Source organism: Fragaria vesca, linkage group LG1 (assembly GCF_000184155.1).
Source record: "Fragaria vesca subsp. vesca linkage group LG1, FraVesHawaii_1.0, whole genome shotgun sequence".
In the NCBI taxonomy this organism is placed as follows: domain Eukaryota; kingdom Viridiplantae; phylum Streptophyta; class Magnoliopsida; order Rosales; family Rosaceae; genus Fragaria; species Fragaria vesca.
In genome coordinates, this window is record NC_020491.1 from 8,324,587 (window position 1) to 8,349,751 (window position 25,165).

The following is a 25,165-nucleotide window of genomic DNA, read 5'->3' on the forward strand; positions in this document are numbered from 1 at the left end:
ATGTCACATTAAATTCTAGGGAGTACCTAACCTTTGGATCTAATATCTTATGGTAGAGACAAAAATAACCTGATAAAATTATATTTTTGAGTTTGATTTATTTTCGTAATCTATATTATTGTTGAATGTCTTCAACTGTAGGTTTCCGTGTTTAGTGATTGGGAGGAAGAATTGTTGAAACAACTCTGTGAAAGGCTTTCACCTGTTATCTATCCTGAGGGCTTCCATGTATTACGAGAGGGGGAACCAACTGATAAGACGTACTGTCTTCATCACGAAAGGCCAGATATGTACCTACACAAGAACAACTGATTCAAGCCACTCCAGCATTAGTACTATTATTCCAAGCGATAGTACTGTTATTCCACCAAAAGAAGAAAGCGTCAATACTATTAAGAATCTAGGGCAAGGCAAATTTTGCGGGGAAGAAATTTTTGACAGAGGCTACCTACTCTTCTGGGCCGCATTTCTCAATATTTAACGCCAAGTGCATTACAGAAGTGGAAGCATTTGTCCTCTTGCCCGACCACTTGCGTAAGGTAGTCCAAAAGTGGCTCCGACGTTCCATGAAACAGATGGCGACGTCGTCGGAACCTATAGATATTCGGCATCGATCCCACCACGAAGAACATTTGGGAACTATTCGAACTGGTGAAAATTACACAGATGCAAAAGAATCAATATGAAAAGAGGCGAGTCTAAGAAATATGCTATCACAACTCACTCAGGTTCACGTTGGATCAGCTTTATAGAATTATAGTTGCATTGCATGTTGACAATTAAGTTCCTTTTTTGGGTCTGAGACTGAGAAGTAAATATCCCATTCTTTTCTATTGAAATGGTTCAATTTATGTTATTGAATAAAATGTTCTGAACAAATTGTTTTGACTTGTAATTTCATGGTAGCAACAGTAGGAGAGTGTGAATTAAGTAATACTGCAGAAATAAAGTCCGAGGAGACTCTAATTCCACCATTACTAAAGCTTTTTTCCTATGTAGTCCCTCCCATAAGGTTGGAAATTGCAGTGTTATTGCCAGGATATCAACTGTTTACTGTTGAATCTCTAAAACAATAAGTGCATGAACTATTTCGTTCTTCGGCAGTATAGTAGCAGCGTCAGCATTATTGTTGATGAATGCAACTATGATGAGGGAAAAAACTTTGCCAAATGAAGACGAATTAAGAAGAAAATCTTGGCAGGACAGAAATTTCATTGTGTTAAATTAGTACTTAATTCTCACTGCTTCTTCGGGTTTCTGTAGGATATAGTTATTTACACATCCATATCTGTGTTGATGCTTATTATCTACCTTACCTAAAAAGAAGCCAAAAGTTATGTTATTTATTATGAATAGTTTGGTTTATAATTCAATGTGGCTTTTGGATCCTATTGCCAATCCTATTAATATGATCCATGTGACATATCAATTTCAATATGCAGGCCGGACTGCAAGTCTGCAATATACTGGATATTAGTTTGTGACATAAGAAGATGAACACAATCAAATAGTAATGCAATATCAGATAGCAAAAATGTATATCCCTTTGCTGCAGATGAACATGATCACTACTGAATTGCAGGCCAGCAAACCCGAAAACCAGTGCTCAAATGTCAATCGAAGTTATGACAATCATAACTTTGGTACGTGATTGGTTTTGAGTTCGTTACTTGAAGTCTTAGCTAGTTAGAATTGGATTGAATTGTGGAATGAATATCTGTACTGGCTACTTATGACAATCATTGTTAACAAATCTTGAAACAAGAATGAATCTGCAAATGTCATTGATTTCTTTTCGATCAATCATTAACTATTCTCTGGGTCTGCTATAAGTCCTTTTAAGGACAACTCTAAGATCTGGATATTTATGATAATTTGGAACTTCTGGGACATTAAATATCCAACTGCATACTTAGGTCACTGCTTCCTAACAAATATCCAATTCCATGTTGTACATAACTTGCATCCATTGATGATATTTCATACCAATTATAGTCGGTGAGGCGAAAGGTATTCTTCTAATTAAGTTTGATATTCCATTGATGATATTTCATCCCTTATATGAAGCACTGATACATTCCTATAACAGGCTAAGAGTAGTGTTTTTGCAATGCATTGGTACTTTCAGAGACACCTCCAATCTTATTGTTTAGTTTAACCACTGATGCTTTTTAGAGCAACTTATTCATATTTTGAGTGCAACATTCAGGTTGGTAAAATAGACATAACATGATCTTTACCTAACAGAGGCATGTTACATGACTTTCAGACAATAACACCGGCTTGCATGTTAGTTGTTACATATGACCTACAAATCATTATTGTTTCACAACATACAACTACTTTTTTGAATACTAGGTGTTATACCGATTTCAGTCACTTTCTACATCAATGGGAATACCAATGGCAGCTAAGACATGGGGACTAACTGGGTCTCAAGTAACTTGAAAAATGAATATTACAAAATGTATACAATTTTGGTAGAAGTTACTGAACGGAACACAGAGATAGAAGTTTCTACTAAACTGGGCTCATCTATTCTTAATAGTACAACCTTGACGACAGTAAAGAAGAAGAAGAAGAAGAAGAAGAAGAAGAAGAAGAAGAAGAAGAAGAGAGAAACACTCAAAAACTGGTATTTTATTGAGAGAGACAAAGAGCTAGGGTGAGTAGTTTCAGAACAATTTTTGAATTTCCTTATCGAAAGCCATGGGGACAAGGGTCTCGTATGCCTTCTCTGTGGGATGGTAACTGTCCCAGAATATGTATTTCGATGGATCGCTGCAAGTTCCCAGTGAGAAACGAGTACAAAGAATGCTGACCTCTATGTTTCCAGTCCCACAGCACCCTTTATTCACCACTTCAAATCCTGCACAATCCATAAAGCATTGTGTTAAACGAGTAATAATGAATCTGCATTGTGGAGTTTAGGTTTTAGGGTCACAATCACAATGCACGATTGCGCAAGATAGACACATGATTGTATAATTTATTTTTTCTAGCTACAAGGTTGTACATTGCATACAATAATGTCATTAATTGCATACAATAATGTCATAAAAGGACCTCTTACGCAAATAGACACATGATTGTATAATTTATTTTTTCTTAGCTACAAGGTTGTACATTGCATACAATAAAGTCATTAATTGCATACAATAATGTCATAAAAGGACCTCTTGCGCAAGATAGACACATGATTGTATAATTTATTTTTCTAGCTACAAGGTTGTACATTGCATACAATAATGTCATTAATGTGTCAATCTCTCTTATAAGGTATTCACCTTGTTTATGTCTCAAGAATATGATCAAAGATAATCAACATATATGATGATGATGCTTTGCTTACCATATTTAGAAGGATTTTGGATGAGGGAAACCGATGGATTATAGATATCAAAGTAGACAAACTTTGCTTGTGGAAGCTTCTTGTTGAGAGATTCTAATAGAGCAATGAGCTTGGTGTTGAAGAGGCTAGCTGCTTTATTGGCTTTGGCTGAACACCCTCTCTTTATATCTCCACTCAGTGTCCTCTGTGATGGCACACACCCGATTGCTGGTATACCTACTACTCCAATTTTTCTTGCTCCTTGTCCATAAAGTGCCTGCAATCCCATTATTTTTCAGTACATAATTGTGCTGATTTTGGCAATTTCATTTCCTTCAGTACAAGAGGTCCTTTAAGATACAATGTAGTAATGTACACTAGCTAGATGGAATTATTGGTCCATTCCAAACCCTATTGGATCTGCATGAATTCTGAATCAGGTTTTGCAAATACCATAAATGAAAATCAATTAGTCGTGTACGTTGTAAGTTCATTTAAATTGTTCTATGTTCTATGTATATATACCTGAAAAAATTTTGAAGCTGAAGAGGCCAAGAGATCTGTATAGGCTGGAATATCATAGTGAGGGCTCCTGAATGGTGTAGAGAGGTAAGTGTTTGCAATGTCATCACTTCCTATGCACACAATGTGTATTCCTTTTGACACTATGATGTTTCTTCTTGCCACCCCAACTGCTGCATCTATTTTGCTTTTGTACTCTTTGAACAGCTCTATTTGATCTGATAATGATAACACGTTCTGATAGAGAAAGAATTAGAACAAAGCAGGTATATGGAAAACAATCCCAGATTAAGTAATTAAGTGTGGGAGAGTGAGATGTGTACGTACCACTATTTTGGGAGTGAGGGGATCATAACCAGAACCACCAGAGGCAAAACTTACACCAGTAAGTAGGTCTTCAGTCTGCAGGTTCGGATCCAGATAAGCCGGTAAAATCTTCTTGATTCCAAGTTCTTCAGCTGATATTCAGAGCAAGCTAGCATTAGTCTTTTGTTAAACAAGAGCAAATGGTAACATAGCAATGCAGTAAGATAGTAGAATTTGAAAGGAGTACTACAAGTTAGGTTGCGTACCTATCAAGTCCGAGGGGACTCTTCCATTGCTAAACCTTCCAGTAGGCTCTCCTCCATTGTAGTCCATCCCATAAGGTTCAAAGTTGCATTTTACTATAGTGTTGACTACATTGTTGTTTCCGGGATCCACTATTGAATCTCCCCAAACAATCACTGCCGGAATCGTTACATTTTTCGGTAGCGTCAAGGCAGCAGCACTGTGATAGATGATGAATGTAACAATGATGACTGGAAAGAAAGAAGTTTGTTTTTGGGTGAGAAAATTCATCATGTCCTAGATTTCCTATTGTACTCGCTCTGCTGCTTTCGGTTATGGCAGGGGTCTTTTTAAGCAGCCCCATTACTATAGGGTCATCTATAGTTATGCCTTGGGCTCCATAACCACATTGTAGTTGTTAGGTAAATTTAGTTTTGTGTCATGTTGTGTTGCTGGATGCAGCACTGTAATGCCAGGCAAATGCTGCCGGTTGTGGAAATATTATTAGGAGAAGCTGAACATGGAACAAGCATAGGGTTTTCTTTGATTCTTAATCTGTTGCTTAGGTTTCAGTTAGTTATTGGATATGATAATGGCTTTGACAGATTTGGAAAATGATGTCCATAATCCAGAAACAAGAAACTACTAGTGTCAATGGTATTTAATTTCGTGTCCGACCAATAATTGTGTTTCTGAGGCCAACCATACAAATTTGCATTTTAAGGATCACTTTTTGACCAGCTGCATTTTGTTTTCTATAGACAATATGTGATATGTGTACAACTATTGATGATATTTCTACCCAATTCTAAGGTAGTTGATCAAAGTATGTTGATTTTGTGTAGGGATGGCAATAATCCCCAGCGGGTAGCTAGGGTACCCACGGGTATTCGATCCTAACGGGAAAAATATACGGGTATAAACGAGTAATGGGGATGGAGATCCCCAGTATTTGGATTCTTAAATCGGGTACGGGGCGGGTATGGTATTTTAATATTCGTCTCCATCCCCACCCATTAAGGATGAAAATATTATTATATATAATTATATAATTTATTATTATATATATAATTTATAAATAAATATTTATGTAAAAAAATTTGTGATTCTCTTAATAAACATTTAATGGACATTTCTTTTTATTATATATTTTTATTCTCTTAATGAAATTTACCAGTATTGTTCTGTTTTAATCAAGACTTGTATTTATTTTTATTGGATTGAAGCATGAAACTTATTTATTTTGGTATTTGATTTTAATTTCATACTTTTATATAATTGTATTTCGTAATTTTTAAAAAACAAATTAATTTAATACATAATTATTAACGGGTATGGGTACGGGTATGGAAACGTAATCCCCAGAGGGTATGGGTACGGAGAATCCCCATTATCTAATTACGGGTACAGGGATGAGAAATGTAAAAAGGTATGGGTACTGTATTTTGATCCCCGTACCCTACCCTACAAATTGCCATCCCTAATTTTGTGGTTGTTCTTGAAAATTCAGTAACAAATACAAACGATTTATCTTTTTTATTATATTCGTAAACAATTACATTAAGATATATTTATGCTGGTTAAATAATGACACATAACTTATCTTTTTTGGAGCGGATTGAGTTAGATTCTAACGGCAAAAAGAACAAAAAGTCATGTCAAGATACGGCTACCAATGAAGATGCGAGTAAAATGAATCACTTCGATGCTCAACTCTTGAAGATGATGAGCAAAGAAGAGTAAATGGAGTAATGGTCAAAGAAAAATAGGTAGGCATCAAATGACTATTTAGATCGTGGGGAGTTTCCGAAAGACTAGATGAGAATTTCCAAATCAACGATAAGAACTATACATGAAACCTGTCAAATCCTGGTTTTCAACATACAAAAAATTCAAAAAATTCATTAGAAAGTTCTGGTTAAATCTCGGTTTACCACAAATTTAGGGCTTTTAACATTGTTTGTTCACATTTCACCCTTATATTTATGGGTTTAGGGTTTAGCTCGTGTGGTTGGAGCCCAAACAAACCAACCCCCCAATGCACAACCACCTCCTCCAAACCCACAAACGATAAAGCCCCAAAAAACCTTCAATTCAAAAAACAAAATAAAATGTTAGTGTCTGAGTGCCTTCAGACAGAATCGAACCGAAGACCTACCCACCAACGAAGAAACCTAATTATTATTTTTCATTTTATTACGAAGAAAAGAAAACAAAGCCATTTCAGCCTTCAGGCTCAGAACTCTTATCAGCTTCTTCTTCTTCTTCTTCAAAGCCGACATGAATTCAGTGACGGCTGCCTGAAAATGACACCGGAGCTCTTATTCAGACTACCCTCTACTTCTCAAGTCTTCAACTTTCTCAGAAGAACTCACCCACAAACCACAAGGTGATTTTTTTTCTTCTGGGAATTTAGTTTTTTTTTTCTGGGTTTATATCTTTTCTGTTTGATTTTCCTATTGTGGTGAGTTTTCTTCGATGGAATTTGTTCTTGAGAGTGGTGGGTTTGTGCCAAGTTAAGCCCCAAGTGAAGCAAATGGAGTGTGTTTTCTAATTTCTTCTTTTTATGATATTTTTGGGTTCTTAATTGTGGTTTTGTTCTGTTTATATTTGATTTTTTGGGTGCTGTTTCATGTTAATGGATGCTAGGGTTTTGGGGTTTGGATAAAAAGTTGGTTGCTTTTTACTGGGTTTAAGAGGGGTTTAGTGTTTCTTGGTCAGTTGGGTTTAACGTGTTTATTTTTGTTGGTTATGTAATGGAGTTGATTTTGAAGACTACTTAATTATCTGAAGTAGATAAGACGCTTTTCAATTTTAGTGTTTTATGGGATTTTGGTTTGTTGATTCGTGTGGTTCTGTTTGTTGTATATGCAGATTGTAGTTAAGCTGGTTCGAGAGTATACATTGCAGTAGGAATCTGAAGCCTTGATGGATATTGTTGAATCGATACATGATCTTCCAGTTCAGGATCCACCAGTGGAGGAGTTCTCCTCTGCTGATTTGACTTGGACCAAATTTGGCACTTACGAGAATCATGATGATGCAGCCCTCATTCCTTATGACCGAGTAGATGAATTTATAATCGGTGAATGCTCAAATTTAGAGTATCCGACACGGTTTCACATTGAGAGGGGAAGAAAAAGAAAGAAGGGCAGCTTAAGGGAGTACAGTGATGATGATTTTTTGGAATATAAGCTGTGAGTAACTAACTTCTTAAACTTTTCTACGTATTGCACTTACATTTTATTCTCCTGGGCGACAACGGAGTTCCCTTCAATATTATTTTAACTCATTTTTTGATAGTTTGAAACCTATGAGTATCTCGGCAACACTGAAACGTGGTCGAGGATTTCATTCTTAATAAAGTTCTGAAAGAATTGACTTTGTGTGTATGTTTGTTTTGCCGGAAATTTGACCGTGTTGTTGTGTCTTATAAACCTCAAGCTACTGATGTGAGCATTGGGATTTACAATCTTAGAGTTAATAGTGAGATATGGAATTGTTACAAGTGAAAGCTTAGACCTTTTGTGGTAGAGAATTGGTCACAAATATAATTCTGTAGATAAGCTAACAAATGATTCATAAGTAGTAGAATGAGTGTTCAAATGGAAATGGAATGATCTGTTTCTAGATATAAGATTTCATTGTTGCTGCAGTTTCATTAACTTGTGCACTACAGTTATGAAGTTGTTCATTCTTTCTCCTTGAAGGTATTGGTGTTCTTTTGGTCCAGAAAATTATGGGGAAGGTGGGGGTACTTTACCTAGCAGAAAATATCGACTCAACACCCGCAATCGTGCAGCCAGACCTCAATCTATGCGGGGTTGTACATGCAATTTTGTGGTGAAGCGTCTCTATGCACGCCCATCACTTGCACTACTTATTTATAATCAGAGGCGTCATGTGAACAAATCTGGTTTTGTTTGCCATGGTCCACTTGATGGAGATGCCATTGGCCCTGCAGCCAAGACAGTTCCATATATCTGTAATGAAATTCAACAACAAACAATGTCTATGATATATCTGGGAGTTCCTGAAGAGAATATACTAGAGAAACACATTGAGGGAATTGAGAGATATTGTCCTTCAAATGCAAAAGTCAATAGCCTTGCTTCCCAGTATGTCCACAAACTTGGGATGATTATTCAAAGGTCTACCCATGAGTTGGATCTTGATGATCAAGCCAGCATCCGCATGTGGGTTGAGCGCAATAGGAAATCCATATTCATTCATCAGGATGCGTCAGAAACTGATCCTTTCATTCTGGGGATTCAAACTGAGTGGCAACTGCAACAATTGCTTCGTTTTGGCCACCGCAGTCTCATTGCAGTTGATTCAACATTTGGCATAAAGAGACTTAAGGTAACGCATCCGTTATGCTGTTTTGTAATTTTCGCTAGCTTGAGAGGTCTAGTGACCCATTCACATGCTTTATGAAATTGGTTTCCTGTGTTCTAGGCTTTTTAGGATCTCTTCCAAGAAATAATTGTCATAATGAACAAATCAAACTCTTGTATGTCTACCTTGGTGTAACTTTGGCTATTGTGTTGTCAGATTTTCATGTTACTGAACCGAGTATTGAATGTACAAGTCAGAGTTTTTATATTTCTAAAGATCAGAGAATATGCACTGAAATGGTGGATGTTTAAAATGTGTGTTTGAAATGGCAGTATCCTTTGTGCACACTTCTTGTCTTTGATTCAAGACAGCATGCACTCCCTGTTGCATGGATCATCACACGCAGCTTTTCAAAACCAGATGTGTCTAAATGGATGACAGCTCTGCTTGGTCGAGCTCATAGTGTTGAGCCTGGATGGAAGGCCAGTGGGTTTTTAATTGATGATGCAGCAGCCGAGACTGATCCCATCAGGTAAGATTCCCCTCTCTAATATTAAGTGCATAAATTTCCAGCCTTAGAATATAGTGCAATCTAAGAACTTACTTTCTGGTATTTTAGGGATATTTTTGGTTGTCCCGTCCTATTTTCCCTCTGGCGTGTTCGAAGATCATGGCTGAGGAATATTGTTAAGAAATGCAATAACATTGAAGTACAACGGGAACTTTTTAAACGTCTGGGTAATATTGTGCATGGCATTTGGGGTGGAAGTGATACAGCAGTGGCCTTAGAACAACTAACCCAGGATTTCGTTGATCAGACTGCTTTTGTGGAATATTTTAAGAGCTATTGGGTGCCTAAGATTGGTAAGATCTCTCTCTCTCTCATACTTGTCAACATCATGTTGAGTGTTCTTAAAAAGTATGTATTAAATTATAAGTTTTTCTTGGTAACAGAAATGTGGCTTTCAACAATGAGAACTCTTCCGCTTGCAAGTCAGGAGGCATCTGGTGCTATTGAAGCATATCACGTGAAGTTGAAAGTGAAATTGTTTGATGATTCACATCTTGGAGCACTCCAAAGAGTTGATTGGCTAGTGCACAAGCTGACAACTGAGCTGCACTCAGCCTACTGGCTCGACCGATATGCTGATGAATGTGATTCTTTTCAAAATGTCAAGGAAGAATATATTGCTTCTACGTCTTGGCACAGGGCACTGCAGATTCCTGATTCTGCTGTCACCTTGGACGATAAAAACCGTCTCTTTGCCAAGGTTTCAAGCCAGAAGGACAGCAGCATTGTACATCTGGTGTGGAATCCTGGATCAGAATTTTCCTTTTGCGATTGTATGTGGTCGATGCAAGGAAACATTTGCAAGCATGTCATCAAAGTCAATATGATCTGTGAAAGTCATAAAGGTTATCAACCTTCCATGTCTTTCCAGTCATTTAAAGAGCTGCTGGTCAGCATATCAAAGAAACCAATGGAGGATTCAATCTCACAAGATCTCTCAATGGCCTGGACTATGCAAATGCTTGAGCAAGTACGAAACCTTGTAGAAGTGACTAGAGCTGAAGATATTGGCGCCGTGGTAAACAATCTGCCATTGCACTGGGCAGCCAGAAAGGGCAGAACCGGTGTTGGAAAGCCATCTACTAATCTTGCTCTTTGTTCTGGTAAAAGGACTGCACCTAGGCAAAAGACTCGCAAGCGAAGAAGATTGTCGAGATTAACCTAGTTTCCTTCTGTTGCAAGGTTAGGTACAAGGCTCTCTTGTGGTACACAACAGTCTTTGATTCATATTCTTTATGAAAGGAGATAGAAATCACTGACATTTCAGCTCGTTACAAGCTTTTGATATCCAATCCCACAGTGAAGTTGTAGATAAATTAACCTAGCAGTGAGAGATTCTTATTTATACATGGTGAAAATTTTGGTTCTCATTGCAGTTATGTTCATTTCATATCTTTTACCATACTCTGTATCATAGTGAAAATTCTGGTTCTGTTCAACCTCGCACAAACAGTGCTCATAAGAATGATTGAATGAAGTCTATTCAACAGAAAAAAAAAATGATTGAATGAAGCAGTCAAGCAGATATGATGAGCATAGAAACCCCAGAAAAAACGTGTGCCTTCTACACTCTTCCACATTTGGAAACTCACACGTGTCAAACATCTATAGCCGCACATACTTGGGGTTTTGCGGCGCATGCATATACTGGTGGATCTATATCTTGCAGCCTATTCTTGCCTTTTGAGAGCATCTCAAACTTGCCAATGGGTTTTCTCAGCAAAATCTCCGAGCTCCATGATAGGGCTCGCAGTCGTGAAAAGCTCAAGAAGAACAAGCAATTACAGGTATGTAATGCACTCATTTCAGCTTAGTATTACTAGTCGCAAAGGCGTAAACGATTGTTAACCGTTGATTCGTCAAAAAAGAACTACGAGTGATAAAATTCTTTTTTGGTGATCAGACGGTGGAGATAAAAGTGAAGATAGACTGCGAAGGCTGCGAGAGAAGAGTGAAGAAATCGGTGGAAGGCATGAAGGGAGTGACTAGTGTTGAAGTGGATCCCAAGCAAAGCAAGCTCACTGTTATTGGCTACGTGGACCCCAATAAGCTGCTGCATCGTGTTAGGCATCGAACGGGGAAGAAAGCTGATCTCTGGCCGTATATACCGTACGACGTCGTTGAGCATCCATACGCCCCTGTGGCTTATGACAGGAAGGCACCACCAGGGTACGTGAAGAACGTTCTGGCTGACCCTGAAGCTGCTACTCTCGCACGTGCCAGCTCCACCGAGGTCAGGTATACGACGGCGTTTAGCGACGAAAATCCAAATGCTTGTGTGCTTATGTAAATCATGGTATAAGCGATTACTTTGGTTTTTTTACCTTCATCATTTGTAAATTTTGGTTGATCCTAGTAAATAGTAAACCTTGTATAAATTGTGTAACTATGAGTGGAATGGTGAATTTTTTTTTCATTTTTGTTTGGCTGTATGTTTAACAAAATTAATTATATTTACTTATTCGAGAAATTTCAGGTTTTTAATTATTTTGAATTTAAGTCGTAATTGTGTTATTTCTTATCAGTAATAAATCGAGAGACATTTGTGTACAATTGAATGAAAAAAATAACTTTGTTGCACCACGAACCTAGTTCTCAATTATTTCTCACTCATATGTATCGAGAAAGCTAATTTTTTGTTGTCGATGTTAGTAGTTGATATGATTGTCTACATGGCTCTTCTTTGTAATTTTTCTTTTAATAATATATATATATTTTTTTACCTTCTATGTTTGGGCTTGGGAGGGTTTGGATTTAGCCCAACCTCAGTGCGGCGTAACCTAGCTCCAGCCTGGATACAGTGCTTTTCAACTATCCACACGTGGCGTATGATTACGGTGTCCCCACCAGCAAAACGCACCGTTTTGGCTAAACGCGTTGGTTGCCAAGCAAAAAAGACCTACCTCGACTCTATAAATACCCCTCTATGGCCAAAGAAGGCTCCATTTTGGATCTGGGGCCTCTCTCTCTTCCTCTCTCTAGACCCCAATCGCGATCCAAACCCTAACCCTAGATTCGTCGCCCCTTTTCCCTCCTTCCTCTCAAACGAGGTCTGCGCGGGAGATTGGATCGAAAACCCTAGCCGCGGTTGTTCTTGATTCGGTTCCAATCGAGCTAGGGTTTTGAGAAATTCGAAATTTCTCTCAGAGATCCGATTTGGGGCTCTTTTGCGAGAGAAAAATGTCTCGGTGTTTTCCTTATCCTCCTCCTGGGTTTGTGAAGAAGGGGATCTCCGACGAGGCTTTGATCGAACCGAATAAGGTATTGTTGAGCAAGTCGTTGATTTCTGGGTCTTTTTGACTTTGTGCTCGACGTGCTGTGTTCGATTCGGTTCGCTGTTGATGTATGTGTTATTGATTTGTGTAATAATCGGAACCCAGAAAGAAAAAAAGAGGGAGAAAAGAACAATCCGTATCGATAACTAGTCTGACTAATCTTAACGAAACCACGAAACCAAGTATAGGATGAAGCCTTATGGTGTATGATGGGTTTTAGTTGGATTGACCCAGATTTTGATTTGGGGTTATTGATTAGCGTTAGAACTAACCTTGTGATTACTAGAACCAAGTAGGTATTGATAGTCTTTCGCAATCGGTACTTAGCTTTTAGGGCCTTCCCAGATTGTACCTGTGTTAGCATTGGGAGTTGCCATGAACATTCAGTGTGTATTATGAAACTAGAAGCCCAGATTGCAGACATTCCTTGCCAAATGTTATAAGCTGTTCTGCTTATGTATAGCTCCTCAAATTTCCTGATTCATTGTTTTAAACACTCTCAAATCACTAGCAATTGATTTTGTTAAGTTCATGTGGATATGTGTCTTCAGTTGATGGTTTCCTATAGTGTACAAAGAGGGAATTAAGCTACCAATCTGGTTTCAGTTAACTCTTGCATTCCAAGAAGCAGCCGGGTGTTGTTTGCTCATTGTTAGAACAACGGTGTGATGGAAGAGAGTAGCATTGTTAGAGAATACCTGTGTGCTGAGATTGCGCTTACACTATTTAGATCAGGCAGTGAAACTTGAACCAAACTGTGCATTGATTGAATACTTGGGAGATTTTTGTGTGTATAACTGTTTGTGTACTGTTTTGTTTTAAAATGCCTTGGTGGTGGAATTGGTAGACACGCAAGACTCTAAGTTGTCTTGTGCTTAAGTGCGTGGAGGTTCGAGTCCTCTTCAAGGCAAATGAGAGTTCTTGTAGTGTTTGGTAGATGTAGCATAACAGAAAAAGTAGTTATACATTGTGCTTGATACAATAGTCAAGTGAATGAATGAGTGCCATCTTAGGATGTTGTGTTGTTATCTGATAATTGGTGCTTGAATTCGCCTTTCGTGTGGTTGAAGCTTTTGTTTGCTTGTATTCAGACTATTTTGTACTATTCCTTTCACGAATTGATGGTTACTTTGGTTACTTGCAGCTCCAAGGAGAAGCCGAGAAGGCCAAGAAAGAAAAGAAGAGAGATAAAAAACGAGAGAAGAAAGAAAAGAAGGCTAGAGAAAATGGGGAGATTGAAGAGAAGAAGCAGCATCACAATAAAGGGAACAAAGATGAAAGGCAGCAAGATGAGAAAGACGTGGAACATGGCAAGAAGAGAGAACGCTCAGCTGAATTTCTGGACTGGAGTACCCTTACGGAAGAGCATCCGGTCGGTTCTCAGAATTCTTCTGATAGTACCCTTAACAGCAATAACAGCAACAAAAGGCAGAAGCAGAACTTGTCTCCCGAGTGCAGGCAAAATACCGGTGAGTGTGTTTATGTTTCTTCCTTAGCTGGAAGAAAGCTGTTTGCCTGTTGTGTTTGCTAAGCTTCACATGGGCACTGATATTGTTTATTCAATATGTTATTAAAGGGAGCATTCTTCGTATCCGGTTGCCTCTCCAAAGGCACAAAGATCAAGAAGTGCTACCAAGAGAGGAATTGCCTTCCCAGTTGCCTCCCCACAGTAACAATGCTCCAGAGGAACAACCTTTTCGGTTGCCTCTCCAAAAGACCAGTCCTCCAGAAGTTTCTCTCAGAGAGACACTGTCTCTTCAAAGGAACAAAGATTCAGCAGTGTTAACAAAGGAGGAACAGCTGTGCAGGTTACCTCTACAAAGGACCAAACGTCCGGAAGTGTTGACCAAAGAGCCCTGCAGGTTGCCTCTACAAAGGACCAAACAGCCGGAAGTGTTGCCCAAAGAGGAACAACCCTGCAAGTTGCCTCTTAAGACTCAGAAAGAACCACCAGTGCTACCTCAAGAGAAACAGCCTTCTCTCAAAAGGCAAAAGGATCAAGAAGTTCTACCCAAAGAGAAAAGGACTTGCCTTGTGTCTCTTCAAAGGACCAAGGATCCAGAAGTATTACCTAGGGAGAAACAACAGCCTAGCCAGCTACCTCTCCAAACGAACAAAGATCGAAAAGTTGTACCTAAGGAGAAACAGCTTAGCCAGCTGCCTCTCCAAAGGAAGGATTCAGCAGTTCTATCTAAGGAGGAAAAGATTCTATGTAAGGAGGAAAAGCCTAGCCAGTTGCCTCTCCAAAAGCAGATAGTTCCACCAGTTAGAGAAGAACAACTGTGTTCTGTCTCTGGAAGGACTGCTTATGCATCTGTACAAGGGAGGTCTGAACCTGCTCCTGTACTAGGAAGAGATGACAGAGAAAAACCCTGTTCTACTTCCAGAAATGAGGGCAAGGAAGAGCGGAAGAGCAGGCGAAGAGCATCCCAATATAGAGAGCTATTTGAGAAATGGGTTGAACCTACTCTTTTGCCGAGTCTACTGCCCACAGATGTTGATGATGATCAGGGATGGTTGCTTAAGACAAATAAGAACCGAAACTGTGGGGTTGAAAAACCTGTTGCCGCTGGTGACAGCTTGATCTGTGGTGAATCAGTGTCCTGGCCACGTGCCCGACTCTTGCCTGAGGTTGATTTATATGCGTTGCCATATACTGTGCCATTTTAAACTTTTGTTGGGAATTTGAAGAGACAAGTGAGGAGCTGAGAGCTGCCAGTGATCTTTGTTCTTCTTCATATATTCTTTCTTTGGAGGTGTGGAGAGGTTGTTACTGCTCTTGTGCTATTTTAAAGCCTTGAATACCTGGAGGCCAACTCTTGGTTGGGTTTGAGAAATAGCAACTGTAGAGCATTTGAGGAATGAAAGTTTCTTGTAGAATAGATGAAATTTATTGATGTATTGACAACATTGCCGATTCTTTAATCAGTTACAATATCACTCAATTTTGTCCTTTGCCTATTATCATCTCGTTTTCTCCTCACTTTTTTTCATTTTAAGTTGCAACATTGTGTTCTACGCGTTATGCCTAAGTGACTATGGGGTCGGGTGAAGGGTTGTTGTAGTCCGCCTTTGTTTTGGGTGGCAGCGTGGCACTACAAGCTTGAAGTGTATAGCTAGCTCCTTGATTGTAAGTAAAGAAAAGATGACTTTATGTTATACAGTTGGTGAAAAAAAAAAAAGTAAAGAAAAGCAGTCGGTGAATTTCATAATTATTTGGTGAATCTCTTCTACTAGTAAAAGATGTCATAAGTTCACAACCACCTCGACCAATGATACAATCACCACCACTACCACGCCACGGCGCCCCTAATTTATTGGTGTCACTTACTTGGCAGACTCATTGCCACTTTATGACTACATTTGCGATATCTTTATGATTGTCATTGTCTATCTTCTTCAGTGATCTAATTACGTTTTTCATGTCGTTCAGAAATATCACTAATTGTAATCGAAGAAGTAACAAATAAAAACACGTATTTTTTTCAAAGACTAAAAACACATTCTCTAAAAAGATAAAAATGGGTGGATTAGCACATAACTTTGTGACATTTACTCTGAAGTAAAAGAACACTAGTAATTTGAGCAGAAGACGAAAACCCGGATGGGTATTTTGTGACCCGAATAAGAAAGCACCCGACCCATGAAACCGGGTCCGGAGCCAATTGCACAGAGTCCAAATAGAATTGCAGTTGAGGCCAAAGCACAGACTGGTCAATACTCCCAAAACGAAAAGAGAGAGAGAAAGAAAGAAGAAGATGATCTCCGACGGAGTTGAAGACGAAGAGAAGTACCTCGCCGCCGGAATCGCCGGCCTTCAACAGAATGCCTTCTACATGCATCGCGCTCTGGTAAAACCTCTCTCACCAAAACCTTTTCAGATTCTTCTTCTCCACCTCTCCAAAGATTTCACCACCTCGTTAATTTCACCCTCACAAAACCCTAATTTCGATTTCAGGACTCGAACAATCTCAGAGACGCGCTCAAGTACTCGGCTCAGATGCTATCGGAGCTCCGGACCTCGAAGCTCTCGCCTCACAAGTACTACGAGCTCTGTAAGTTTTCTGCTGTTTTTGATCGATCTAGTGAGATTGAGCTAACTGTTGCTGCTTCGTTTGTGCGTAATGTGTTTGCTTATTTGATTTGTGTGGGTTTGGATGATGATGATGTGTCAGATATGCGAGCTTTTGACGAATTGAGGAAATTGGAGATGTTCTTCAAGGAGGAGGCGCGGCGCGGTTGCTCTATTATTGATCTGTATGAGCTTGTGCAGCATGCTGGCAACATTTTGCCCAGATTGTAAGTCTCAATTTCTGTTAATTGCAGTTCAGGACATTAATGATTTGTTTACTTATTCGGATACTAGGCTAATTAGTTGTAGCTCATTTAAGTCTCCCGCCCATACTGTATTGATGTTCTGATCTTATTTGGTTGACATACTGTGTTTCTGTTAGTTAGAAGTTCGGTTACTATGATACGAATTGAAAACCTGCTATTATCAACCCTTGTGAGTTATTAAGTATGACCCACGAATTTTGAAAAGGAAGTATCGTTGATAGTTTAAATGTTATGTTTTTTTTTTTTTTGGGTAATGATAGTTTAAATGTTTGATCGATCATTTCTATGTAATTTTGTTCTGCCAGAGTCGGTTAATTTGTGATGTTTCTCCTTTCTCTAATCTCTTCGACTGTAATGGACTCAAGTATAGTAAGCAAGTAGATAGAAGTTACTGTGGTGATAGAACTTAGACATTGGGAAACACAGAATGGGTCAAATAGGGGGTAATTAGTAATGGATTGTAGCTAACAACTCATAGCGGTGATAAGAGAAATAAAGAAAAAAGCAACAAGTCATACCTATAGCATTTCCATGATATTATATCTGAATTTCATGGTCTTTGTCAGATATCTACTATGTACAGTAGGATCTGTTTATATCAAATCTAAGGAAGCACCTGCTAAGGATGTCCTGAAAGATCTTGTGGAAATGTCACGTGGTATTCAGAATCCTGTACGTGGGCTCTTCTTAAGGAGCTACCTTTCTCAAGTCAGTAGGGATAAGTTGCCTGATATCGGGTCGGAGTATGAAGGGTAAGGACATCTGATACTCGTTATAGTTAGCTTTTTATAGTGTAAGATAACATGAATGTAACTGATTGAGCTTCATTTGTTGACATTCCTTGACTTGTGCAGGGATGCAGATACTGTCAGGGATGCTGTTGAGTTTGTTCTCCAAAATTTCACCGAGATGAACAAGCTTTGGGTGCGGATGCAACATCAGGTTGGTTGATACTCTTATGATCGCTCTAATGTTTAGACATGCATGGGTACCACAATGCTTGCATGTCTTGAAGGTAAAATATGTCATGAGGGCATGATTTCTGGTCATGCAGGTGTTGTAGTGCATGTCAATCATTCATACTCTTAGCTGATCCTGAGTTGAGGCTTGCTCTCGACCTTTGTGGTCTGCAGGGGTCTGCTAGGGAAAAGGAGAAGCGGGAGAAAGAAAGGAGCGAGCTGCGCGATCTTGTAATATCACTAACTGATAACTGGTTGATTTCACTGCTAAATGTTGTGCACGTGTACAGTGTACACTTACAGAAGGCTTCTCTCTTGTTCCTTTAGGTTGGTAAAAACCTGCATGTTCTCAGCCAGATAGAAGGTGTTGATCTGGATTTGTACAAAGAGACCGTGCTTCCCAGAGTCCTGGAGCAGGTCTTATTGATGTCTTTTTCTCTATCTCATATTTGACTTTTATAATGCTTATGATGTGTGATTACCTGCCTACCATGACAGTTCGAATCATAACCTTGAATTTTTTACAGATTGTCAATTGTAAAGACGAGCTTGCACAGTTTTATTTGATGGATTGCATAATTCAAGTCTTTCCTGATGAGTACCACTTGCAAACTCTTGATATTTTGTTGGGTGCTTGCCCCCAACTTCAGGTAGCTAACCCTATATGGACAAATTTCATTATGATATATGTTACTCTATTGCTTTTTACGTTTACATCTTTCTTGCATTCAAGGGTAGTTTGCATAGATCTTTAGTTACTGAAGTTTTTCATTTGTTTGGTCTTGGAATATATGTTACTCTCCACTGCAGAGATCTGTGTTATGACTTGCTGGCTTACTTCAAGCGCATGGCTAAACTGATAGAATTTCATAGGAAAGTAAATAGAATATCGTCTCTCGGAGAATGTATTCAAATAGTGCTATATTCTCTGTTTCTAATAAAATAAGTTCATGTTAGGAGAAAATTTGAACTTCAATGGGTATACACTTCAGAAATATTTTTGTCTGCGTGTTGACTTCGCTAAAGAACATTGTCGCATTGTGCGAATTTTGTGGTTTTATAACAACCATCATTCTCTTAATTTAATTATTTTTATTTTTATTTCTTTTCTTTTACGTTGTTGAAATTCTGTTATGCAGCCATCTGTTGATATCAAGACAGTGCTATCCCAGTTAATGGAAAGGCTTTCCAACTATGCTGCATCAAGCATAGAAGTGTTGCCTGAGTTTTTACAAGTAGAAGCTTTTTCTAGACTGAGCAATGCGATAGGAAAGGTAAATCTTGGTTATGATAGATTCTTCATGGCTGTTTGTAGTTGTCATTTTCCATTACATCTCAAAGAGTTGATCTTTTTCTTAGGTACTTGGTTATATCCTTGGATTTAGTCACATATCCCCATTTATTCTGTTCCAATATAATCTTATCCATATCTTGTGACTTCTTATATATCTACCCATCCATAATGTTTTTTTGTCTAATATAACGCAGGTGATTGAAGCACACGTTGACATGCCTGTAATTGGTGTTGTTACTTTGTACTCATCCCTTCTTAAGTTCACTCTGCATGTGCATCCGGATCGACTTGATTATGCTGATCAAGTGTTGGTATGTTGCCTTTAAGTAGTGCTTGCTTCTATGATAATACTTATACACACACACACCATCCTTGTGGACTCTTTAGTGCCATTTAGTTATAGCTGAAAATAATCTAAATATTGTATCCCAGTCTTACCAACAGTCAACTATAGAAGGTAACTAAAATTCCGATTGTCAACATCATAGCTGCAACTAGCCAAAACTGATCGCAGAATTTCCTTATGTAAGGATGATACCTTGCTTTCATCTGTATATAATACTAGATATGGTCCTTGTAATTGAGTTTCCTGGTGCTGGTAGACAGATCTCTTTTCAGGTTGTGCATATTAATCATTAGGTTAATTATCATGGGATACTTTTGGATGTTGAATAAGAATGGTCAGCACTCAGCACAGATGTAAATTTGTTACTTTTCTTTTTCCCCAGGGGTCATTTGTTAAGAAGCTCTCAGGAAAAGGAAAAATTGAAGACAGCAGGGCAACAAAACAAGTTGTTGCACTTTTAAGTGCTCCTTTGGAGAAATATAATGATATTGTGACTGCTTTGAAGCTTACAAATTATCCCCGTGTCATGGAATTCCTTGATACTGGAACGAATAAAGTCATGGCAACTGTCATAATACAAAGCATTATGAAAAATACAACTCATATTTTAACTGCTGAGAAGGTACGGTGTTACTCATTGTTTGCCGTTTACTTTCAGTTTGCTTCTCAATAACATGAAATGTCTCTGTCTTTATAGTTTTTCTTTGTTGGTTTTAATAGGTCGAGGCATTGTTTGAATTAATAAAAGGACTTATCGTGGATTTGGATGGGACTCTTCATGATGAGGTGGTTAATATATGTATATATGTTACCGATCATGTATTTGCTAATGATATAAAATACTATTCTACACGGGTAATTATGTCTTTCTGTTGAACTCTAGGTTGATGAAGAGGATTTCAAAGAGGAGCAGAATTCTGTTGCAAGACTTATTCAAATGTTCCATAATGAAGATCCAGAAGAGATGTTTAAGGTATCTGGTCTGTTAAGTATAAACATGTATTTGAGTCATCCTTGAATCATATCTTACGAGATCATTAGTTCAGATTTTGATGTTGTCTATAAATGCAGATCATATGTACTGTGCGGAAGCACATCATGTCTGGAGGACCAAAGCGGCTACCCTTTACTGTCCCTCCCCTAGTCTTTTCTTCTCTAAAGGTTTGTTTCTGTGTAGCTTATTGTGCATGAGCTAAGCATGACATAGTTATTTGTTGTAGCAGCTGGGCCAATATTCTGTCTTTTGCAAAAAAGTTGGAGATCGCAAATAGAATTCTTTCAAAAGCATTGAAACTTATACCAAATGAAAGGATGATGACCTTTATACCCCCTACTTGGATCTATTCTCCTGGAAATTAATGGAATTCTTCGAAGTCTTAATCTGCATTGGCTATCTATCTTAAATTTGCAGTTGGTCAGGCAATTGCATGGAGGACATGAAGATAGAGAAAATCCTTTTGGAGAAGAAGCGTCCACTACACCAAAGAAAATTTTTCAGCTCTTGACTCAGGTAATCTGTTTTAACTGTTAACCTCAGTTAATTTGTTAGTCAAAGTGATAGGATTGTATATTACGTATGAGCTTAGACTTTGATCGGTCGAAGCTGTCTTGTAATTCTTCTGGCTTATTGTTTCAGACTATTGAGGCTCTTTTGAATGTGCCAGCTCCTGAGCTAGCATTACGGCTGTACTTGCAATGTGCTGAGGTATATTAAGATATCAGTTTATAAATTAATGGAATACCTTGCATATGTTGCCTCTGACTAAATATTGTTTTTTTTTTTTTGGTTAATTAGGCTGCAAATGATTGTGATTTAGAACCTGTTGCGTACGAATTCTTCACCCAAGCTTATATTCTGTACGAAGAAGAAATTTCGGTAAGTTTCGCATTTACTTGGGAGCTAATCCTATTCTGTTTTTGTTTGTGTGCTACTTGTATTTCAATGAAACTCCAAATTTTGGTGGTTTGTAACTGAATTATATCAACTTTTTCTTGGTGGAGACTACTGATTAAATTATTTGTTTCCATGCATTGGCTGTATAGGATTCGAAAGCACAGGTGACTGCAATTCATTTGATAATTGGGACCCTCCAGAGGATGCAAGTATTTGGTGTTGAGAACAGAGATACTTTAACTCACAAGGCCACAGGGGTAATCCGTAATCCTATTTCTATTACTTTATGAGCTTTCTGTCCTTTCTATTACCCTACTTACTGCCTTGTATTTGAGCAGTATTCAGCAAAGCTTTTGAAGAAGCCTGATCAGTGCCGAGCTGTTTATGCTTGCTCACATCTTTTCTGGGTTGACGATCAAGAGAACATGAAAGATGGGGAAAGGTGTGATTATCGTGCATTTAGCTTTAGTTTCCAACAAGTATTAGTCATGCTTATGCCTGTTGCCCTTAACTTTCAATCGTTGCAATGCATGTTTCTTCATTTTCCATGTCACCAGAAGATAAACTCTCTGAACTTATTATGTTCTTATTTCAAGTGTGTGGATTTTAAGAAAATGGTGTTGGGCAATTATTTTGGATTTAGGATATTTTGGGGATTTGAAGTTTTATTTGTAGTTTTGTTATTGTATCGTTGTTTAATGTGCTATATACAAACTTCTATTCAGGGTACTGATTTGCCTAAAGAGAGCTTTAAGGATTGCAAATGCTGCCCAGCAGCAGGCCAATGCAACACGTGGTAGCACGGGTTCAGCAACACTCTTTGTTGAAATACTGAACAAGTAATCGTTCCTGACCTGATTTTTATACCAAAGCTCAACTTTTCTATGAAAGAGTATGGTCTGACTTTATTATGTTTTCAGGTACCTTTATTTCTTTGAGAAGGGCAACCCACAGATAACTGTTGCTTCTGTACAAAGCCTGATTGAATTGATTACTACTGAAATGCAAAGTGACTCAACTCCAGCAGAACCAGCTACAAATGCATTCTTTGCCAGCACGATGCGGTACATTCAATTCCAAAAGCAGAAAGGCGGCGCAGTTGGTGAAAAATATGAGCAAATCAAGGTGTGACTTGTGACGGACAGGATGACTAATCTTGTTAATTTGAGAGCTGTAGATAAGTTCCTCTTGCCTAAAGGTTGTGAACTCATGTCAGTCTTTTCACTGTTTTGTGGAGAGAATCAAACGCATGCTTTGCCCCTGCAGTTCAGGTCCATTGAGATTTCTGACTGGTGTAAGCAGTCACTTGCCTAGGAGGTTTGTATGCCAATCGTGCTATAGTGTACAACATATATCGAATTAGCTTTGCTCTGAGCTTTACTGGTTAGTTTACAAAGCTTACATGGTCAATAAATTCAGTATGAGCTGTGACTTGAACTTTTATAGAAGTTGTTTCCTTTTGAGAAGGATACGTTACCCATCAGTATTCTTAGTTTTCTTCATTCTCGAGCAAGTCTTGAAATTTAAAAGACGAGGTCTTCATTGTTGGTCTTGGTTATATAAAGATTTTCTGTCATATTCGCTAGGGCAAGTATAATCTGTCAAAAGCTCTGAAACATTACACACCCGAAGAGCTGAAAGTTGCGAACCATTTGAGCATCTACTATATTGATAAATTTCCGCTTGAGCATCTTCCTCCGGCCGTAGTACAGCGTCATTTTCCGGCATATATATCAGTTAAAAACTCGCGAAGGGCTGAATGAGGCAACATGCTTGGTCTGAGATTTAACAATATTGCAACCTGAGGACCATATTGAAGTTTTCAGGTAAAACTTGCTACTATACGCACATCCCTCACCATACAGGAATATCACATCAAGCCTTGAGGGGACGTCCTATAAGATTGTCACTTCGACCCAAGCTGGTAGGTTCAGAAGAATTTCGAACTTTAAAATCTTGTATATTAGGTATTTTTTTTTTTCTTTTTTGAAAAGGTATATTAGTATTTCTATCCCTGATACATTCTGACTTCTGAGAGCTCATGTAATCAGCTGATCAGTAAATTTTATTGTTCTTCCCCTATTATCCAACAACACTTTCTCTGTAACAAAGGCAGAGCACAAAAACAAAGCCTTCAACCACAGCAAAAGTAATAAATATAACTGGGTCCATGCAAAACAAGGTCGTTTCTCTAACTGGGAGTCCAGCCTATTAATACATGAATGAAATCAAAACCGCAGTTAAGACAAAGTTGGAAACCATACAATTCAACAATTAAGAGATCACAACAATTCTAAGAATGCAACACCGAACCACCTGATGCTTCATAGAGATCTAGAGTATTGTCGGACAGGAACAACTGACTGACTCCAACTTCTTCATGACAAAAGGGAAAAAGATTAGGGGAGAAAGGGGATGGGAGGGGAATACAGGGAGAATGGATGGTCATTATCTCTTTACACCTATTTCCAATCACAATATGGAGCATGCCTTCTGCCCTTTCCCTTTCTTTTTCTTCTGCTTGGGAGGTTGAAGGACAACCCTTATGGCTGCATCGAACACCCCTTTCACATTCTGCAGTTACAATTCCACAGTTGTGTTAATGAGATGTCTAGGCATTAAACCTTCACATATTGCAGTTACAAGTCCAGATTTCAAATACCTGCTGTGTTTTTGAACTGCACTCAATGTATGCTGGTGCTCCAATTAGCTTCCTGAGCTCCTCTCCCTGAAAAGGTAGAGATATAAATCTCACATATAAAGGGAAACAAAGTGCAGAAATAAATAATACACTAGACGAGAACATTACTTGAGCGGTAGTAATAGGCACAGCACCCGGATGGTCAATAAAGAACTGCTTGTCATCCCGCAGATCTGCCTCATTAAAAGTTTTAAGAAAAAAGAAAGTAAGAAGTGTCCTGATAAAAGATAATCATCAAGCAGTGTCTAGAATCAGCATTGATTGAAAAATCTTTAAAACAAAATACTGGAGCCATCCCAACATTCATCTCAAGCTAAACAGAAAGATATACTCCAAAATGGCAGCAATTGGAAAAAGCAAATCTAACAGTGAAAGCAATGATCAAGCACTGGAATCCACCTTCCGCATAAAAGAAATGGTTTAAAAAGACAAATCTTTACCAAGCTTAGTTCCAACAAGAATGATTGGAACACCAGGTGCATAGTGCTTCAATTCTGGGATCCACTGCAAATAAAATCAACATAAATGAAACTTATCAGCAGACCATTTTAAACAACTGGAAAACCAAGATGATAATAATCTATTGAAACATCATTGTGCTTACTCTTACATATGAGGAACCAGTGTGTAGACAAAAATTGAAAGGGATATTTCAGGATATAGAGGGAGAGTACCAATGATCATTCTATAGAGAACATTCTTACCTTCTTTGACACATTTTCATAGCTGGCTTTGCTAATCAGAGAGAACGCCAGTATAAAAACATCAGCCCCACGATAACTCAAAGGTCTTAATCTGTTATAATCCTCCTGTCCTGTTTCACGTAACACAAATTCAGGACCAGAAGAATGGAGGAAAAAGAAAAGGAATACAAAAAAGAAGAAGAAAATAACTAAACCAAATGCATCTTACCAGCTGTATCCCACAATCCAAGGTTAACAGTGCTCCCATTGACGACCACGTTTGCACTAAAATTGTCAAAAACAGTAGGCACGTAATCCTGTTTCCCACCAAGATGCAAAAGAATAGAGAGATCAAAATTACAAC

The 25,165-nt window shown here is 38.4% G+C and overlaps 6 protein-coding genes across 6 annotated transcripts in view; 4 read left to right on the forward strand and 2 right to left on the reverse strand.

Moving 5' to 3' along the window:
• Window positions 1-2,660: 2,660 nt before the first annotated feature.
• Window positions 2,661-4,724, reverse strand: LOC101292248 (GDSL esterase/lipase EXL3-like). Its single transcript, XM_004287738.1, has 5 exons — window positions 4,426-4,724; window positions 4,181-4,311; window positions 3,857-4,090; window positions 3,353-3,608; window positions 2,661-2,869 (listed from the first exon to the last, which is right to left on the reverse strand). Exons 1-5 carry the CDS (start codon window positions 4,694-4,696, stop codon window positions 2,676-2,678), a joined length of 1,086 nt encoding a protein of 361 aa, XP_004287786.1. The 5' UTR covers window positions 4,697-4,724; the 3' UTR covers window positions 2,661-2,675.
• A 2,606-nt stretch (window positions 4,725-7,330) lies between these two features.
• On the forward strand, window positions 7,331-10,842 carry LOC101292541. Its single transcript, XM_004287739.1, has 5 exons — window positions 7,331-7,599; window positions 8,113-8,764; window positions 9,073-9,272; window positions 9,360-9,604; window positions 9,695-10,842. The coding sequence occupies exons 1-5, from the start codon at window positions 7,331-7,333 to the stop codon at window positions 10,474-10,476; spliced, it is 2,148 nt and encodes a 715-aa protein (XP_004287787.1). The 3' UTR covers window positions 10,477-10,842.
• Window positions 10,843-11,004: 162 nt separating this feature from the next.
• LOC101292833 (heavy metal-associated isoprenylated plant protein 26-like) lies at window positions 11,005-11,778 on the forward strand. Its single transcript, XM_004287740.1, has 2 exons — window positions 11,005-11,098; window positions 11,215-11,778. Exons 1-2 carry the CDS (start codon window positions 11,018-11,020, stop codon window positions 11,599-11,601), a joined length of 468 nt encoding a protein of 155 aa, XP_004287788.1. The 5' UTR covers window positions 11,005-11,017; the 3' UTR covers window positions 11,602-11,778.
• A 478-nt stretch (window positions 11,779-12,256) lies between these two features.
• Window positions 12,257-15,545, forward strand: LOC101293130. Its single transcript, XM_004287741.1, has 3 exons — window positions 12,257-12,572; window positions 13,731-14,055; window positions 14,163-15,545. Exons 1-3 carry the CDS (start codon window positions 12,492-12,494, stop codon window positions 15,254-15,256), a joined length of 1,500 nt encoding a protein of 499 aa, XP_004287789.1. The 5' UTR covers window positions 12,257-12,491; the 3' UTR covers window positions 15,257-15,545.
• Window positions 15,546-16,318: 773 nt separating this feature from the next.
• LOC101293426 (vacuolar protein sorting-associated protein 35A-like) lies at window positions 16,319-22,931 on the forward strand. The gene is made up of 21 exons (XM_004287742.1): window positions 16,319-16,437; window positions 16,545-16,641; window positions 16,762-16,885; window positions 17,491-17,676; window positions 17,779-17,866; window positions 18,058-18,114; window positions 18,211-18,300; window positions 18,411-18,533; window positions 19,023-19,157; window positions 19,372-19,488; window positions 19,906-20,145; window positions 20,244-20,309; window positions 20,407-20,496; window positions 20,595-20,684; window positions 20,935-21,033; window positions 21,160-21,228; window positions 21,319-21,399; window positions 21,567-21,674; window positions 21,756-21,859; window positions 22,143-22,256; window positions 22,338-22,931. The coding sequence occupies exons 1-21, from the start codon at window positions 16,345-16,347 to the stop codon at window positions 22,546-22,548; spliced, it is 2,382 nt and encodes a 793-aa protein (XP_004287790.1). The 5' UTR covers window positions 16,319-16,344; the 3' UTR covers window positions 22,549-22,931.
• Window positions 22,932-23,539: 608 nt separating this feature from the next.
• Window positions 23,540-25,165, reverse strand: part of LOC101295759 — a 36,871-nt gene continuing 35,245 nt past the window's right edge. The window contains exons 15-20 of the mRNA XM_004289031.1: window positions 25,031-25,118; window positions 24,823-24,932; window positions 24,559-24,622; window positions 24,227-24,291; window positions 24,080-24,145; window positions 23,540-23,991 (exon numbers count right to left, since the gene is read on the reverse strand). Of these exons, the coding sequence (XP_004289079.1) occupies window positions 23,890-23,991; window positions 24,080-24,145; window positions 24,227-24,291; window positions 24,559-24,622; window positions 24,823-24,932; window positions 25,031-25,118 (495 nt within the window). The 3' untranslated portion in view covers window positions 23,540-23,889. The remainder of the gene's footprint in view (window positions 23,992-24,079; window positions 24,146-24,226; window positions 24,292-24,558; window positions 24,623-24,822; window positions 24,933-25,030; window positions 25,119-25,165) is intronic.

What these genes read in the sequence shown, in the direction of transcription:
- LOC101292248 (XM_004287738.1), bottom strand. Translation starts at nt 4,696, where the DNA reads ATGATGAATTTTCTCACCCAAAAACAAACTTCTTTCTTTCCAGTCATC. An exon ending in CCCTCACTCCCAAAATAGTG is followed by an intron (nt 4,091 to 4,180) that starts GTACGTACACAT and finishes TTTCTCTATCAG; the next exon opens with AACGTGTTATCATTATCAGA. An exon ending in CCAAAATCCTTCTAAATATG is followed by an intron (nt 2,870 to 3,352) that starts GTAAGCAAAGCA and finishes TGGATTGTGCAG; the next exon opens with GATTTGAAGTGGTGAATAAA.
- LOC101293130 (XM_004287741.1), top strand. Translation starts at nt 12,492, where the DNA reads ATGTCTCGGTGTTTTCCTTATCCTCCTCCTGGGTTTGTGAAGAAGGGG. An exon ending in CTTTGATCGAACCGAATAAG is followed by an intron (nt 12,573 to 13,730) that starts GTATTGTTGAGC and finishes GGTTACTTGCAG; the next exon opens with CTCCAAGGAGAAGCCGAGAA. An exon ending in CGAGTGCAGGCAAAATACCG is followed by an intron (nt 14,056 to 14,162) that starts GTGAGTGTGTTT and finishes ATGTTATTAAAG; the next exon opens with GGAGCATTCTTCGTATCCGG.
- LOC101293426 (XM_004287742.1), top strand. Translation starts at nt 16,345, where the DNA reads ATGATCTCCGACGGAGTTGAAGACGAAGAGAAGTACCTCGCCGCCGGA. An exon ending in GGGTGCGGATGCAACATCAG is followed by an intron (nt 17,867 to 18,057) that starts GTTGGTTGATAC and finishes TGTGGTCTGCAG; the next exon opens with GGGTCTGCTAGGGAAAAGGA. An exon ending in GGAGCGAGCTGCGCGATCTT is followed by an intron (nt 18,115 to 18,210) that starts GTAATATCACTA and finishes TTGTTCCTTTAG; the next exon opens with GTTGGTAAAAACCTGCATGT.
- LOC101292833 (XM_004287740.1), top strand. Translation starts at nt 11,018, where the DNA reads ATGGGTTTTCTCAGCAAAATCTCCGAGCTCCATGATAGGGCTCGCAGT. An exon ending in AGAAGAACAAGCAATTACAG is followed by an intron (nt 11,099 to 11,214) that starts GTATGTAATGCA and finishes TTTGGTGATCAG; the next exon opens with ACGGTGGAGATAAAAGTGAA.
- LOC101292541 (XM_004287739.1), top strand. Translation starts at nt 7,331, where the DNA reads ATGGATATTGTTGAATCGATACATGATCTTCCAGTTCAGGATCCACCA. An exon ending in GATTTTTTGGAATATAAGCT is followed by an intron (nt 7,600 to 8,112) that starts GTGAGTAACTAA and finishes TTCTCCTTGAAG; the next exon opens with GTATTGGTGTTCTTTTGGTC. An exon ending in CTATTGGGTGCCTAAGATTG is followed by an intron (nt 9,605 to 9,694) that starts GTAAGATCTCTC and finishes TCTTGGTAACAG; the next exon opens with AAATGTGGCTTTCAACAATG.